Here is a 15,213-nt window from a genome sequence, read left to right on the forward strand (position 1 = left end):
AGCTACTCGGGAAGCTGAGGCAGGAGAATCGCTTGAAACTGGGGTCGGGGGTGGGCAGAGATCATGCCACTGCACTCCAGCGTGGGCAACAGAGTGACACTCTATCTCAAAAAAACAAAAAATAGAAATGAAAAATAGAATACAGCTTGAGTGTGAGTAGAGAGAAAAATGGGCCATGAAGCAGCTATTCCAATAGTTTCTCTCAGAGTTATGGGGCCACTTGCAAATCTCTTCTTCCTTTCCCCTGTCTTGCTTTTCCTCATCCTATGACAGAGTTTGTTGTGTTTTTGCATTCCTTTGTGTTGTCAGTAATAAAACCCAATCATATTTCCATTGGATTTGGTCTGAGCAGAAAGTCTGAGTCTCAGAAGAGACACTGCCCTGAGGAGCTCTGAAAGGGCACCTTTGTCTTACTGGGGTCACCACAAATAAGTCACCCTATAAGTGAATATGGACATAAGGACACGTAAGTCCAGGTAGTATAGCAGACAGAGCTGGGCCTGATGTGTCTGACACTAACTCACGAGTGACCTTGAGCAAAGTATCGCACCTCTTGGGCTCCAGGGTCCACGCCTGTTAGGTTAGGGAGGTGGAGAGATGCTTTCTAGACTCCTGCCAAGTTTCAAAGGCCAGGAATCCATGAAGGCAGAGAGAGGAGTGATAGGAGGTGAACTGACTTGGCTGGTGGTGGAATGTTGCAGCCACCTGAGAGGTGTTTGAAGCAAGTGTTATGTAGAACTTACAGGTAAGGTGGCCTAGCTAGGGCCACAAAATATAATACAGTAGCAGCTCCCAACTGTAAGAGTGGCCATATGTGTATTTAGACTAGAAAAGACCTTGGAACAGACCAGCGTTACTAACTGATCTGCTCTGTGTAGCCTGGGAAAATCGGTAAAGATTATGAAATAAATAAACCCAGCTTCTCCTCCTGGCAGAGGGACACAGTCATGCATGTGGACTGCAGGTTCCTGACTGCAGTGGCAGGGATCTGCCATGTGACTTTTCATGCCGGGCTCCTCTTGGAACCTTGTCTATTCTCTCTGTCTCTGCTGTCTTCGCCATTCGCAGGTGAATGGCCAGCACCTGGCAGCTGACTTTCACGTGGGCTGGAAGATGACTGCTGGATTCTCTGAGGGCTCATTTGAAGCTCCTCCAAGGGAATTTCATGTACTCCACAAAGCTCATATTTGAAGTGAGACCATTCCCAATATTCCATTCAGATATCTTCAAAATTCTTCGAACGATGTTTGTGTGTTATAGTAGCAGACAAAAACTTAAGTTTTGTGTGTCTGGAAGGAACTACATTTCAATTGTATTCTCAATATTATTTTGGCACAGTGTGTCTTTGCTCATTTTGAATTATTGCATCTTTTCATTGTTTACAGCTTGGTTTTATAGAGCTATCATAAGGATAATGATAATCTAGGGTAACAGTGAGAAACAAGGGCACTGGGGTCAGGGCTCCTGGGTTCAAATTTCAATTCTATTACTTGCTGACTGTGTTACTTTGCTGACTGTGTTACTTTGGGGTATGTTCATTAACTTCAGTACCATCAGGAAAATGGTAGAGATAGTACTCACATAGCTGTGATACATGAAAACTGCTTAGCATGTAAGTGCTTGATAAATGGAAGCTACTACGATTATGTCTGGGAGGTACATCTTTATTATTAACACCATTATTTTTGATAACAAGTATTAGCAGCACAGCCACAATAAAGGATTTACTCCCAGTGAGGCATTTACCTCACTTGGATGGGGTATAAAAAGTAGCAGGGCTGGGCGCGGTGGCTCACGCCTGTAATCCCAGCACTTTGGGAGGCCGAGCCGGGTGGATCACCTGAGGTCAGGAATTCGAGACCAGCCTGGCCAACATGGTGAAATCCCATCTCTACTAAAAGTACAAAAATTAGCCGGGTGTAGTGGTTCAGGCCTGTAATCTGAGCTACTCTGGAGGCTGAGGCAGGAGAATTGCTTGAACCCAGGAGGCAGAGGTTGCAGTCAGATGAAATCATGCCACTGCACTCCAGCCTGGGTGACAGAGCGAGACTCTGTCTTAAAAAATAAAAAAATAAAAGAGTAACAGAACAGTTTCTTTTAGTTGTCTGACAAACTCTTTTTTCCTTCATACTGACCGGGTGCCCTGATGGTCATGGATGTGTCACAGATGGGCTGCAGAAGTGATACAAGTACCGAATTTAACTGTGCTGATGTATACTTAAAGAATAAAGACCTCCTTTAAAATATAAATGGCACTTTAAGAAAAGTTTTAAAATTCCTTTTTGAAACCAAAGTTCCTTGATTCCAGATTTTACCAAAGAGACTGCTCTGAGTTGATCAGTGACTCTCCACGGTGTCTGAGAGTTCAGGCTTTGGTGTTTGCCTGTACAAGTTCAAAGATGGACCCCATTATTAGCTAGGAATAAGACCTTGGGCAAAATGTTTGGTCTCTCTTTTCTGAAGATTGCGAAATGTGGGTAATCATTTTGAACACTTAACCCTCAAGATAAACTGCTATTGATAATGATTTCTGTTTTTATTAATGATTTCTGTTTTTATTAATAGTGCTTATGATCTCTTTACAGACAGAGCTTGTAATGGATGCCGTCCATAAACAAAAGAGCTTACAATTCAAGAAAACCATGGATGTGAGTCACATTTTATTGTCTTTTTTGGGATAATGGTGACATTTTCTGAAATCCTGTGCTGTGTATGAACATATTCCTGCTCAAATAACGTTTCAAAAATGTTATTATTTATTAGTGCAGTGTTTTAGGGAAAACAACCTTAAATGCTTTGGGTTTTCTTTTTTGTTGTTGTTGTACGTATTATTACGTTACCCAGAGATTAAGCTCAGTACCCAATAGTTATCTTTTCTGCCCCTCTCCCTCCTCTCACCCTCCCTCTCAAGTAGACCCCAGTGTCTGTTATTTCCTTCTTTATATTCAAAGTTCTTATCATTTAGCTCCCACTTATAAGTGAGAACATGTGGTATTTGGTTTTCTGTTCCTGCATTAGTTTGCTAAGGACGATAGCATCCGGTTCTATCCATGTTTCCTCAAAAGACATGATTTCATTCTTTTTTATGGTTGCATAGTATTACATGGTGTGTATGTACCACATATTCTTTATCCAGTCTGCCATTGATGGGCATTTAGGTTGATTCCGTGTCTTTGCTATTATGAATCTTGCTGCAGTGAACATTCACGTGCGTGTGTCTTTAGGGTAGAATGCTTTCTATTCCTCTGGGTATATACCCAGTAATGGGATTGCTGGGTCAAATGGTAGTTCTGCTTTTAGTTCTTTGAGGAATCTCCATACTGCTTTCCATAATGGTTGAACTAATTTATACTCGCACCTACAGTGTATAAGGTTTTTGTTTTTTTAAGGCCTTGGAAATATTGAAAGTGACACTGATAGTGGAAATGCAACGGGGTTATCTTTCTGGTAACCCGAGAAAATATAGCAAGTCAGTTAAAATATTTTAGGCAAATATATAAAAACATATATAGTGTACAATACCCTTTATCTTGTTAAATTTGCAATTTTACCCTGTTACTATTTTGAATCTTGATTGCTTACCTATTTTATTGAGTGATCCCTTTCTGTTTTAAGATATCTGAAAATTATAAAAAACCTTTCCTTGAAGTAATTTGTTTAAAAACTGCTTGGTAAGATAGAGATTGGACAAGTTGCTAGAAATCTCTCTCTAGCTTTTAGGAATCTATTGACTCTGGATACAACAAACTCTGTTATTAGAACATGTATGACTCCATCTTGATACAGAAGTATCATCATGATACTCTATGAGTAGGACATAACAGGGAAGTGTTACCAGGTTGATAACATATGCAATCTGTCTTGCTGCATTCTTTTTCTCTTTGATGCAGAAATCCCTCAAAAACAATTGATAAATAGGGAATGATGTCAGTGTAATACAGAAATAGTGTTGGTTGATAGAGGATTTTTCCCAGACCTTTATATTTTAAGCAATCTGGGGCAAGCTTTTTTATAATTAAAGAGAAAGGCTTATCCAAATATAACTTTCTGGTTAGGTACAGTGGCTCACGCCTGTAATCCCAGCACTTTGGGAGACCGAGGTAGGTGGATCACCTGAGGTCAGGAGTTCAAGACCAGCCTGGCCAACATGGCAAAACCCCGACTCTACTAAAAATACCAAAAAAAAAAAAAAAAAAAAAAAAAAAAAAAAATTAACCAGGCGTGGTGGTGTGTGCCTGTAATCCCAGCTACTTGGGAGGTTGAGGCAGGAGAATTGCTTGAACCCAGGAGGCAGAGGTTGTGGTGAGCCGAGATCACACCATTGCACACTCCAGCCTGGGCAACAAGAGTGAAACTCTGTTTCAAAAAAACAAAACAAAACAAAACGAAAACAGCTCTGAAAGATGGAGAGAAGAAGGCACACTAGCTAGTGACCTTGGACTCAAAAAGCAACCTGGCAAGGAGTTCCCTGGGCTTTCTTTTTGCCTCATTTGTCGCAGGCTGAGTGCCAAAGAAGCAGGCATCCCAGAAATGCGAACAATCATACACCAAAATAATAATAATAATAATAATTATTTTTCTAAAAAGCTCCAAGAAAAGCCTGTTCTCTCCAGCCAAAAGACCAGAAAAGGGGCAGCCTAGCAGGACAGAAGCTTTAGAAAATAACCATTGTACTGCAGCCAAACACCACATAAAAAAAACTGGGGCCCCACCTCCACACATCAGCAAAGGCCAAATGGAGAGTCTAAACTTCCACCACACCAGGCTGTAGAGAGCACCCAACTCCCCTGCCAAGGTGGCATCAGAGAACAAATAGGGAACCAGGACTTTCACTCCCACCAGTTACCAGGAGGTAACAGAGCCTCCTCTACACAGTGTCAGTGGGAATCATGTGGGGAACCCTGATTCTACCTGCACCAGGAAATAATGACATACACCCTCTCCCTGCTGGGATGTTGTCCAAGGAGGTCTAATGGAGAGTGAGAACTTTAACCACTTTCCAGAAGTAACTAGGTCACACACACTCTGTGGTGTCAGTGGAGACCAAGGAGGGGAAACCTGGACTTTCACACTCACATGGCAGTAATGAGATGATGCCTCACCTTCCCCTGCTGGAGTGGTGTCCAGAGGAAGCTAGCTAAAACAGAAGCCTTAAATAAAATCCACAGTCTTGTAACGTAATACCAAAAATTCCCCCAAATCAATTGAATATCACTCTTCATACCAGAAAGATACGAAACTGCTGAAAAAAAAAGACAATCAATAGATGCCAAGATCTAGATAACAGAGATGTTGGAATTATGCAATGAAGATTTTACAGCATTCATTATAAAAATATTCAGCAAGCAATTACAAAGACACTTTTTTTGAGATGGGGAGTCTCACAGTGTTGCCCAGGCTGGCCTTCAATTTCTGGACTCAAGTGATTCTCCCACCTCAACCTCCTGAGTAGCTGGAATTACAGGCATGTGCCGGTACACCTGATTCACACTTGAAACAAATGAAAGAAACAAAGAAAGGACTGGCAAAGAAATAGAAAATCTCAGCAAAGAAATAGAAGATATAAAGAAGAACCAAATGGAAATTTTAGAACTGAAAAATATAATAATCAAAATTTTAGAAAACCCATTATATGGGCTTAAGAAGAGAATGGAAGAGACAGAAGAAATAATTGGTTAACTGGAAGACAAATAGAAATTACCCGACATGAACAACAGAGAGAAAATAAGCTGAAAAAAATTAACAGAGCCTCAGGGACTTTTTGCACTATAAGAAAAGATCTAACACTAATGTGTCTGTGATGCTAGAAGGTGAGGAGAAGGAAGGTGGGCTGAAAAAGCCCAGCTTTAAGTCATTATTTGAAGAAATAATGGCTGAAAAATTTCCAAATTTAGCAAAAGACATAAACCTGCATATCCAAGAGGCTGATTAAACTGTAAACAAGATAAACCCAAAGAAATCCGTACCAAGACATATAGTCGAACTTCTGAAAACTAAATGAGAGAGAAATGACACCTTAACTAAAAGGGAAAACCTAAAAGGGAAAACCAATGACAGCAAATTTCCTATTAGAAATCATGGAGACCATGAAGAAGTGGCCCAACATATCGCATATGCTGAAAGAAAAGAACTGTTAAGACATAACCCTATATCCAGTGAAAATATCTTCTAAAATGAAGGGAATGATAGCATGATATGGTGATTATAGTCAATAATCACTTAATTGCATATTTTTAAATAACTTAAAGAATGTAATTGGATTGTTTGTAACTAAAAGGATAAATGCTTGAGGGGATAGATGCCCCATTCTCCATAATGTGCTTATTTCACATTGTATGCCTGTATCAAAACATTTCATATACCCCATAAGTATATAAACCTGCTATGTACCTGCAAAAATGTTTTTAAATTAAAAAAATAATGAAAGGGAGACAGAAAATAGAATGGGGAAAGGGCTGCTAAGGGCTGGGGAAAGAAGTTGTTGAGATGTTATTGTTTAATGGGCATAGAATTTCAGTTTTATAAGGTAAAGATAATTTTGAAGATGGATTGTAGTGATGGTTACATAACTTTATAAATGTATCTAATACCACTGAATTGAACACTTACAGTGGTTACAATGGGAGAAAATATGCAAATTATTCATCTGACAAGAGACTAATATCCAGAATATACACAAAGAACTCAAACAACTCAGCAGCAAAGAAAAAAACAAACAATTGGATTAAAAAATGGGCAACGGATCTGAGTAGACATTTCTCAAAAGAAGACATACAAATGGCAAGCAAATATATTTTGTAATGCTCAACATCACTAATCATCAGAAAACTATAACTCAAAACCACAATGAGGTACCATCTCACCCCAGTTAGGATGGCTGTTATCAAAAAGACAAAAAATAACAAATGCTGACAAGGATTTAGAGAAAAAGGAACTCTTACACACTGTTGGTGGGAATGTAAACTAGTATAGCCACTATGGAGAGCGGTATGGAGATTTCTCGAAAAAACTACAAATAGAATTACTATATGATCTAGCAGTCCCACTATCAGGTATTTATCCAAAGGAAAGGAAATCGGTATATCAAAGGGTTTATTTTGCTTAACATAATGTCCTCCAGGCTTATCCATGTTGCCACTGATGACAGGATTTCATTCTTTTTATAGTGGAATAGTGTTCCATTGTGTGTATGTGCCCTATTTTCTTTATTTATCTTAGTCAACCATTCTTTCTCATCATTTTTATTTATTAGCTAACTGTTTGATTCACAGCTTTGTTGGTTTTCTTCCTACTTCCTGGAATTAAGATAAAGCAGCTTTGGTGTTTAAAAAAGTCTTTGCTTTCATAGTTGAAACAGAAAATTATTTTTATGATCCACTAATGAATATAGTTTGTGAACTGTTTCCATAATACTGGTGGTAATGGTAGCACATGATAGACCATGGCCTACATTTAAACTACATAAAACAGAATTCTTTAAATAAAAAAGGAACACTGGCTGGGCGCAGTGGCTCACACCTGTAATCCAGCACTTTGGGAGGCTGAGGCGGGTGGATCACCTGAGGTCAGGAGTTCGAGACCAGCCTGGCCAAGATAGTGAAATCCTGTCTCTACTAAAAACACAAAAATTAGAGGGACATGATGGTGCTTGCCTGTAGTCCCGGCTACTAGGGAGACTGAGGCAGGAGAATCACTTGAACCTGGGAGTCAGAGGGTATAGTGAGCCGAGATCGCACCACTGCACTCCCGCTTGTGTGACAAAGCTAGACTCTGTCTAAATGAATAAGTAAATAAATAAGGAAAACGACTATCTTTAAGCAAAATAAATGATGGCATTGGTACCCTGCCCACTGTTCATATGCTGTGGTGAATATAGAGGCTTCATTAGAATTAGAGTGAGTTGGTACCAAATAACCAAGGGATTGTACATGCATTCTGAGGATTATGAATGTTTTATAAATTTTAGACCACACGTTTTAGAGTTACATAAATATTTTAATTGTTGTTGTTATTATTGTTATTTTGAGATAGAGTCTCACCCTTTTGCCCAGGCTGAAGTGCAGTGGCATGATCATAGCTCACTGCAGCCTTGAACTCCTGGGCACAAGCGACCCCCTCAGCTCAGCCTCCCAAGTAGCTGGGACCCCAGGTGTGTGCCACCATGCCTAGCTAAGTTTTGTGTTTTTCGTAGAGATGGGGTTTCACCCACTTTGCCCAGGTTTGTCTTGAACTTCTGTGCTCAAGCAATCCACCCACTTAAGCCTGTCAAAGTGTTGGGATTATAGGCCTGAGCCGTGGTGCCTGGCCTTAATTTTGTCTATTTCAAATTCCATCTTTTGTTTCAGTCCTTTTTTTTTTTTTTTGAGACAGAGTCTCACTCTGTCACCCAGGCTGGAGTGCAGTGGCTGGATCTCAGCTCACTGCAAGCTCCGCCTCCCGGGTTCACGCCATTCTCCCGCCTTAGCCTCCCGAGTAGCTGGGACTACAGGCGCCCGCCACCAAGCCCGGCTAATTTTTTTTTGTATTTTTAGTAGAGACAGGGTTTCACCGTGTTAGCCAGGATGGTCTTGATCTCCTGACCTTGTGATCCACCCGCCTCAGCCTCCCAAAGTGCTGGGATTACAGACATGAGCCACCGTGCCCAACCTCATTTCAGTCCATTTTTAAAGCTCATGTACTTTATGTTGCCAAATAGGAGTTATTACTTCCTTGATCAGGTTGCCGCTATTACATAATTTGAAAAAGGGCTAGAGAGAGAGAGTGAGCTTTCAAAGACTTAGAAAAAAAAGCATCTGCCCTCTGGGAGCCCAAAGCTTAGAGACAATCAGAGGGCCCTGTCCATGCTGGACTTCCTGGGCCAAGGGGGCTGCATTTCAGGGTTACACTCTGTTCATTTGTTTTGCTTCTCTTTGTTCATAATGACAAAGGCAAAGAAGAACTATGAGCAGAAATGCCGGGACAAAGATGAGGCAGAACAGGCTGTCAGCCGGAGTGCCAACCTGGTGAATCCGAAGCAACAAGAAAAGGTACCCAGGAGGGCTGACAACCCAAAAAATCTGAGATTGACTAATATCAGGCTAAAGCCAGTTATGAATATTCATAAGAAATGAACCTGTACCCTAAACTCCTGGCAATATCTTCCTTCACGTATTGGGGTCTTCTGAACCTGAAAAACCACTGCCACATTTTTGGGGGTTGGAGGAAGAGTGATAGAAGCATGGCTATGAGGGAGGTAGTTGGGGTGATAAGAGGTTGGAGGGGTTTCCCAGTTGTTTTCATTTTTCTTAAATACTCAGCCTATGTATTCTTTGTAGTCAGGTTGCTTTTTGCTTGGGTGGACTACAAATTTAACTTTGTAAAATCTAGATACAAGATTTCTGCAACAAGAGGACTGGATGTGTCTTTAGAAAGACACTGGGTAAGATGCTTTATGGATATTTTTCAAGACTGATAAGATTGCAGGGCACGTTGAATTATTTGCTCACGAGGGAGATGTACATAGGACTTGCACTAGACCTGGTCTCTTCATAGTTACTGCTTTTCAATCTGTTTTGCCTATGGAAGCCTTGTCCAGCATTCCCAATGCTTGCTATGTTTTTTTTCTGTTTGTTTTCACAGCTTTTTGTGAAACTGGCAACTTCAAAGACTGCAGTAGAGGACTCCGGTGAGGGGCAGTTCCTACGAATGGGGGAGGGTTGCTGGTGGTGTCTATGTTATTCTAAATGTGTCCCTGAGAAAGGGAGTTTTATATACCTTAAAGAGAGAATATAAGGATATTCAGCAGGATTAGTGAGATATCAGAAGGGAAAAAGGGAGGAAGGAAGGGAGAGAGTAAGGAAGGCAGGGAGGAAAGAAGGGAGGAAAGGAAAGAAGAGGAGAGAGGAAGGGAGGGTGTATTAGAATCCCTGAAGGTGGGAGGAGGCTATGAGGCAGCCGTTTCTGGCCACTGTCTGCTTAGATCTTGCTGCCTTACATGGGAGTGAGTGGTGATGGTGCAGTCATGTGGTAGCGGCTTTGCAATAAGGTGCTTCCTCTGATGTATTGGTAGCCCTTATCTGCTGTGAAACAGCCAAGCTGCAAGGCCTTGTTATCACTGAAATCTAAGACCCAAACCAGGCGTTTGCAAAAGCTCCTAATTCCCAGAATATCCTGCCGGAAATATCCCTCGTAACTGTGGTCATGTAAGATCTTAATCTTTACATTCGAAACTAAAGTAACTTGGTGCCCCTTTAGGGCTCAAGGTAGTTCTCTTCTCTGCACCCTTCATCAGACAATTCTGAAAATGAAAAGTGATGGAAAGCATTGAGGTGGAATTAGACAAAGAAAACTTGGCTGAGGTTTCTTATCAGCTTTCACTTCTCCTTCCTTAGAACATTTCTTTCTCAATGCTTGGTCCAATGTTTAAAAAGACAGTGATACTCTGCTTCACCTGCTTCACCAAATATGATGAGGGTGAGAGATGCAATAACTCCCAGTGCTCAGAGTCCTGGGGGCCTTGTGAGCTGAGCACAACTCGGATGAGTTTCTTTTGCCATCTGAGATTAGCCTGTGGGGGTATCTGCGAGCCATATTCCTGTCTAGTTTCTGACCCAGGTATCTCCCTTCTGTTGCAGACAAAGCATACATGCTGCACATCAGCACCCTGGATAAGGTCCGAGAAGAGTGGCAGAGTGAGCACATCAAGGCCTGTGAGGTACCCATAACGGGAAGCTGCTCAGGACTAGGGTGCGGGGGTGCGGGGGGTGTAACAGGAAGCTGCTCAGGATGGGGTGGGGGGAACTGGGCGGGGAATGGGGGGGAGAGCGGGGAGGGGGAGATGGGGGGGCAGGGGCCCGGTCTTCTGCCCAGAACCTGGAGAGTCTACTTTTGTAGAAATGATCTGCCCCAATTCTCATAGAGTTACAGAGCTTGAGGGCAAATTAGAAATCAGACATTTGGTGGGGCACGGTGGCCCATGCCTGTAATCCCAGCACTTTGGGAGGCTGAGACAGGTGAATCACCTGAGGTCAGGAGTTCAAGACCACCTGGTCAACACGGTGAAACCCCATCTCTACTAAAAATACAAAAATTAGCCGGGTGTAGTGGCACGCGCCTGTAATCCCAGCTACTCTAGAGGCTGAGGCAGGAGAATAACTTGAACTTGGGAGGTGGAGGTTGCAGTGAGCCAAGATCGCGCCATTGCACTCCAGCCTGGGTGACAGAACAAGACTCCTCTCCAAAAAAACAAACAAACAACAAAAGAAATCAGAAATTTAAGTGAAGAATAGAAGGAACTGGAATAGTTTTCCCCAAACCTTGTCTGCCTCGTTCCCATCCTGACCATGCTGTCCAACTATTCAAAGCTTTAGTCTCATGTTGGGTTAGCACAGGCATAGAATAGCTGCATCAGTTAGTGGTCGATTACGTAATTACCTTCGGAGAGCCTGGCCTGTACTCAATACGCTCTAAAGGGAACGCCGACAGCAAGTGAGCAGGCTTTGAAGGTTGGTTTGTTTGCTTTTTGTTTGTTTTGAGTCGGGGTCTCACTCTGTCACCCAGGCTGGAGTGCAGTGGCATGATCAGAACTCACTGCAGTCTCAAACTCCTGAGCTCAAGTGAAGTAGGTGGGACTACAGGCATGCACCACCATGCCTTGTTAATTATTTATTGTTTATTTTGTTTTTAAAGAGACAAGGTCTTGCTGTGTTGCCCAGGCTGGTCTTGAGCTCCTGAGTCTCAAGCAATCCTTCCACCTTGGCCTCCTGTGTTGTCGGGGTTACAGGCATGAGCCACCATGCAAGGCTGGAGGGTTTTTTTTTTCTTTTTTTTTACTCTCCTCATACCTTCAGTTTCATCACTGCTCCCCTTCTTTTGCTGCAAATAACCTCACAATTTCCGAGAGAAAATAAAAAATGTAACTTGGAAGCTTCCTTAATTTTCTGTCACCCTGCCTACACATTTTCTTCCAGTGGTTCTCAAAGTGAGGTCCTAGGACCGGTAGCATCAGCATCACCTTGGAACTTGTTAGAAATGCAGGTTCTCAGACCCACCTCAGACCTACAGAATCAGAAACTCTGGGGATAGAGCCCAGCAATCTCTGTGCTAATAAGCTTTCCAAGTGATTCTGATGTGAATTCAAGTATGAGAATCGTTGGCAGACATGCCTGCCCCACTCCTTTTTTCTTCTTAGCATGGAAAAGGGGCTATTCCTTCCTCGTTCAAGATCTTTTTTCACCCATCTTGCCTTTCTCCACCTTCTTGGACATAAAGAACTTGTCAACTTCTGTTATCTTGCACACAGACTCAGCTCTTTCTTAGCTTTAAGACCCACCAGTTTGGCCAGGCATGGTGGCTCATGCCTATAATCCCAGCACTTTGGGAGGCCAAGGCAGGCAGATCACCTGAGGTCAAGAGTTCAAGACCAGCCTGGCCAACATAGTGAAACCAGTCTCTACTGAAAATACAAAAATTAACTGGATGTGGTGGCAAGCACCTGTAATCTCAGCTACTTGGGAGGCTGAGGTGGGAAAATCACTTGAGCCCGGGAGGTGGAGGTTGCAGTGAGCTGAGATCATGCCACTACACTCTAGCCTAGGCAACAGAGGTAGACTCCATCTCAAAAACCCCTCCCCGCCCCCCAAAAAGAAAAACCAGTAGTTATTGCTTTCTATCTACAACCCCTACGACCCCCACCCTTCTTCACAGCCACGCTTTTTGAAGGAGCTGTCTCCAAGTCCTTGTTGTCCTGTCTGTCGCAGCCTACAGCATCTGGGATTTGCTTCCTTGCAGCTGCTGTCTTGGAGGGCACCAGCAATCCCTTGGCATGAGGGCCAGTGGGCCTTTGCAGTTTCTAACCTTATTTGACCTCTCTTTGCCATCTTATACTGTGGGTCATTATGCTTCTCCTAAAACACTGTTTTCTGCTTTACTTTAGTAACTCCACACTCTTAAGGAAAAGCCTAGAATGAAGCCATTTTTAAATAAGGTTTAAAAACATGTAAAGCAGTATCATATACATTTTATGGCTACATATATAATGTAAAAACCTGCATAAAGGCCAGGCACAGTGGCTCACGCCTGTAATCCCAGCACTTTCAGAGGATGACACGGGTGGATTGTTTGAGCCCAGGAGTTCAAGACCAGCCTGGGCAACACAGTGAAATTTTGTCTCTACAAAGACATATAAAAATTAGTCAGGCATGGTGGCAGAGGCTACTTGGGAACCTGGGCGGGAGAATTGCTTGAGCCCGCAAGTTTGAAGGTGCAGTGAGCCATGAGCGCACCACTGCTCTCCAGCCTGGGTGACGAAGTGAGACCCTGTCTCAAAACAAAACAAAATAAAACCCCCCAAAACCAAACAATAAAACAACCCCTTCCTCATAAAACAAAACAAAACAAAACAAAACACCTGCATAGGAATGATACAATTCAGGATAATGGCTATCTGGGGAAGGAGGAAGGTGATAGAAACTGGGTAAATCACACAGGGGTTTTACAGAATCTGAAACAAATATGGCTGAAGTTTTTGACAAAGCTGGGTAGTTGGTATATAGATATTTATGATACTGCTATCTGATTCTATGTGAAGTATCCCTTAACAAAACTAATGTAATATTAAGAAATTATTATACTATGTTATATAGACATAACAATATTTAGAGGTGAAATAATGCATTTATTTCAAAATACTCCAGACAGTAGGGTAATTGGTAGAGATGTAGATAAAACAGAATTGGTTGTGAGTTGATAAATGTTTAAGCTGGTGATGAGTACGTAGGGATTCATCATACTATCTGTACCTCTCTACACTTGTATATGTTTGAAGTTTTGTTTTATTTTCTAATAAGTTTTAAAATGTAGCAAATTTTAAAAGGCATTCAAAATTTTATGGTTTTGAATAAAACCTATAGTATGAGATATGAAATTGAATCAGAAACTCTGGAGGTAGAGCCCAGCAATCTCTATGCTAATAAACCTTGCAAGTGATTCTGATGTGAATTCAAGTATGAGAACCACTTATAGCCATGCCTGTCCCCATCCTTTTCTCCTCATAGAGTGGCAAAGGGGCTGTGGTATATAAAAGCTATGGAATATAAAATTCATTCATGTTAAAAATAGCTATGGTATTCAATATTTTAAAAATACACTGATATATCACATCCACTGTTGAATAGAATGCCATCTGCTTCGTAGAATAGCTTGATTTTTCTAAAAGGTGATATTTGTTTATATCCAAAAAACTATCTCAGGCAATGACTTTTATTTTAACCCTTTTATTAAGGAAAAACAATTAAACATACACAAAGGTAGAAGACAAGTACATGGCCTCCCATGTATTCATCAACCAGCATCAACAGTTATGACCATCTTGCCAGTTAAACTCATTCATTCCAGGGTGGGAGGGGCAGCATGTTGAATCTGAGGCTCTGGCAGGCTGCCCAGGTGGAGATGATGTTAGATATTTGGAAATGTCAGTAGGAACTCAGTTAGAACATTGGTGTCTGGGATCATCATTACTTTTTATCCTCAGAACTATTTCCAAGCCTGTTTGTGTTACTATATTAGGATTTGTTTGCATTCTTTGTGGTATGAGTTTATGAGCATCCTGAGTGGTGGGGGAGAAGTATTCTAAATTGGACAATAAGTTTACACATAACTAAAGGTTGACACTGTTTCTTAAGTCACAGCCAGCCAAAATGAATGGCCCTTTTCCTTGCATATTTATGTACATGTAGCTATTTTTCTGTAGGCATTTGAGGCTCAAGAATGTGAACGAATAAACTTCTTCCGGAATGCATTGTGGTTACATGTGAATCAGCTGTCACAACAATGTGTCACCAGTGATGAAGTAAGTCAGAGGCATCCACTGAGGATTGTCCTGTGCATGTTGGATACATTAGAGTAGAAGGAACTATAGATACTGATTGGTTCTCTTCGCCCCTGGTGAGGTAAGGTGACTTGCCTAAGGCCATACAGTGAGTTGATAGAAGGATCCAGATAACATGTAACCTGACTCCTGGCTCTTTTGCCACCATGATTTTCTCATTAAGAGATTCACCACTGGGAGCGGTGGTTCACACCTGTGATCCCAGAACTTTGGGAGGCTGAGGTGGGTGGATCACCCAAGGTCAGGAGTTTGAGACTAGCTTGGCCAACATGGTGAAACCCTGTCTCTACTAAAAATGCAAAAATTAGCTGGGCATGGTGGTTTTATTTTTATATATATATATATAT

At 41.7% G+C, this 15,213-nt stretch overlaps 1 protein-coding gene across 1 annotated transcript in view; it reads left to right on the forward strand.

Moving 5' to 3' along the window:
- The window catches only part of PSTPIP2 (proline-serine-threonine phosphatase interacting protein 2), a 94,565-nt gene that overhangs the window by 70,710 nt on the left and 8,642 nt on the right, over positions 1 to 15,213 (forward strand). The window contains exons 6-10 of the mRNA XM_007974151.3: positions 2,586 to 2,648; positions 8,928 to 9,026; positions 9,619 to 9,664; positions 10,614 to 10,693; positions 14,729 to 14,827. Coding sequence (XP_007972342.3) covers positions 2,586 to 2,648; positions 8,928 to 9,026; positions 9,619 to 9,664; positions 10,614 to 10,693; positions 14,729 to 14,827 — 387 coding nt within the window. The remainder of the gene's footprint in view (positions 1 to 2,585; positions 2,649 to 8,927; positions 9,027 to 9,618; positions 9,665 to 10,613; positions 10,694 to 14,728; positions 14,828 to 15,213) is intronic.

Source organism: Chlorocebus sabaeus, chromosome 18 (genome assembly GCF_047675955.1).
Source record: "Chlorocebus sabaeus isolate Y175 chromosome 18, mChlSab1.0.hap1, whole genome shotgun sequence".
NCBI lineage: Eukaryota > Metazoa > Chordata > Mammalia > Primates > Cercopithecidae > Chlorocebus > Chlorocebus sabaeus.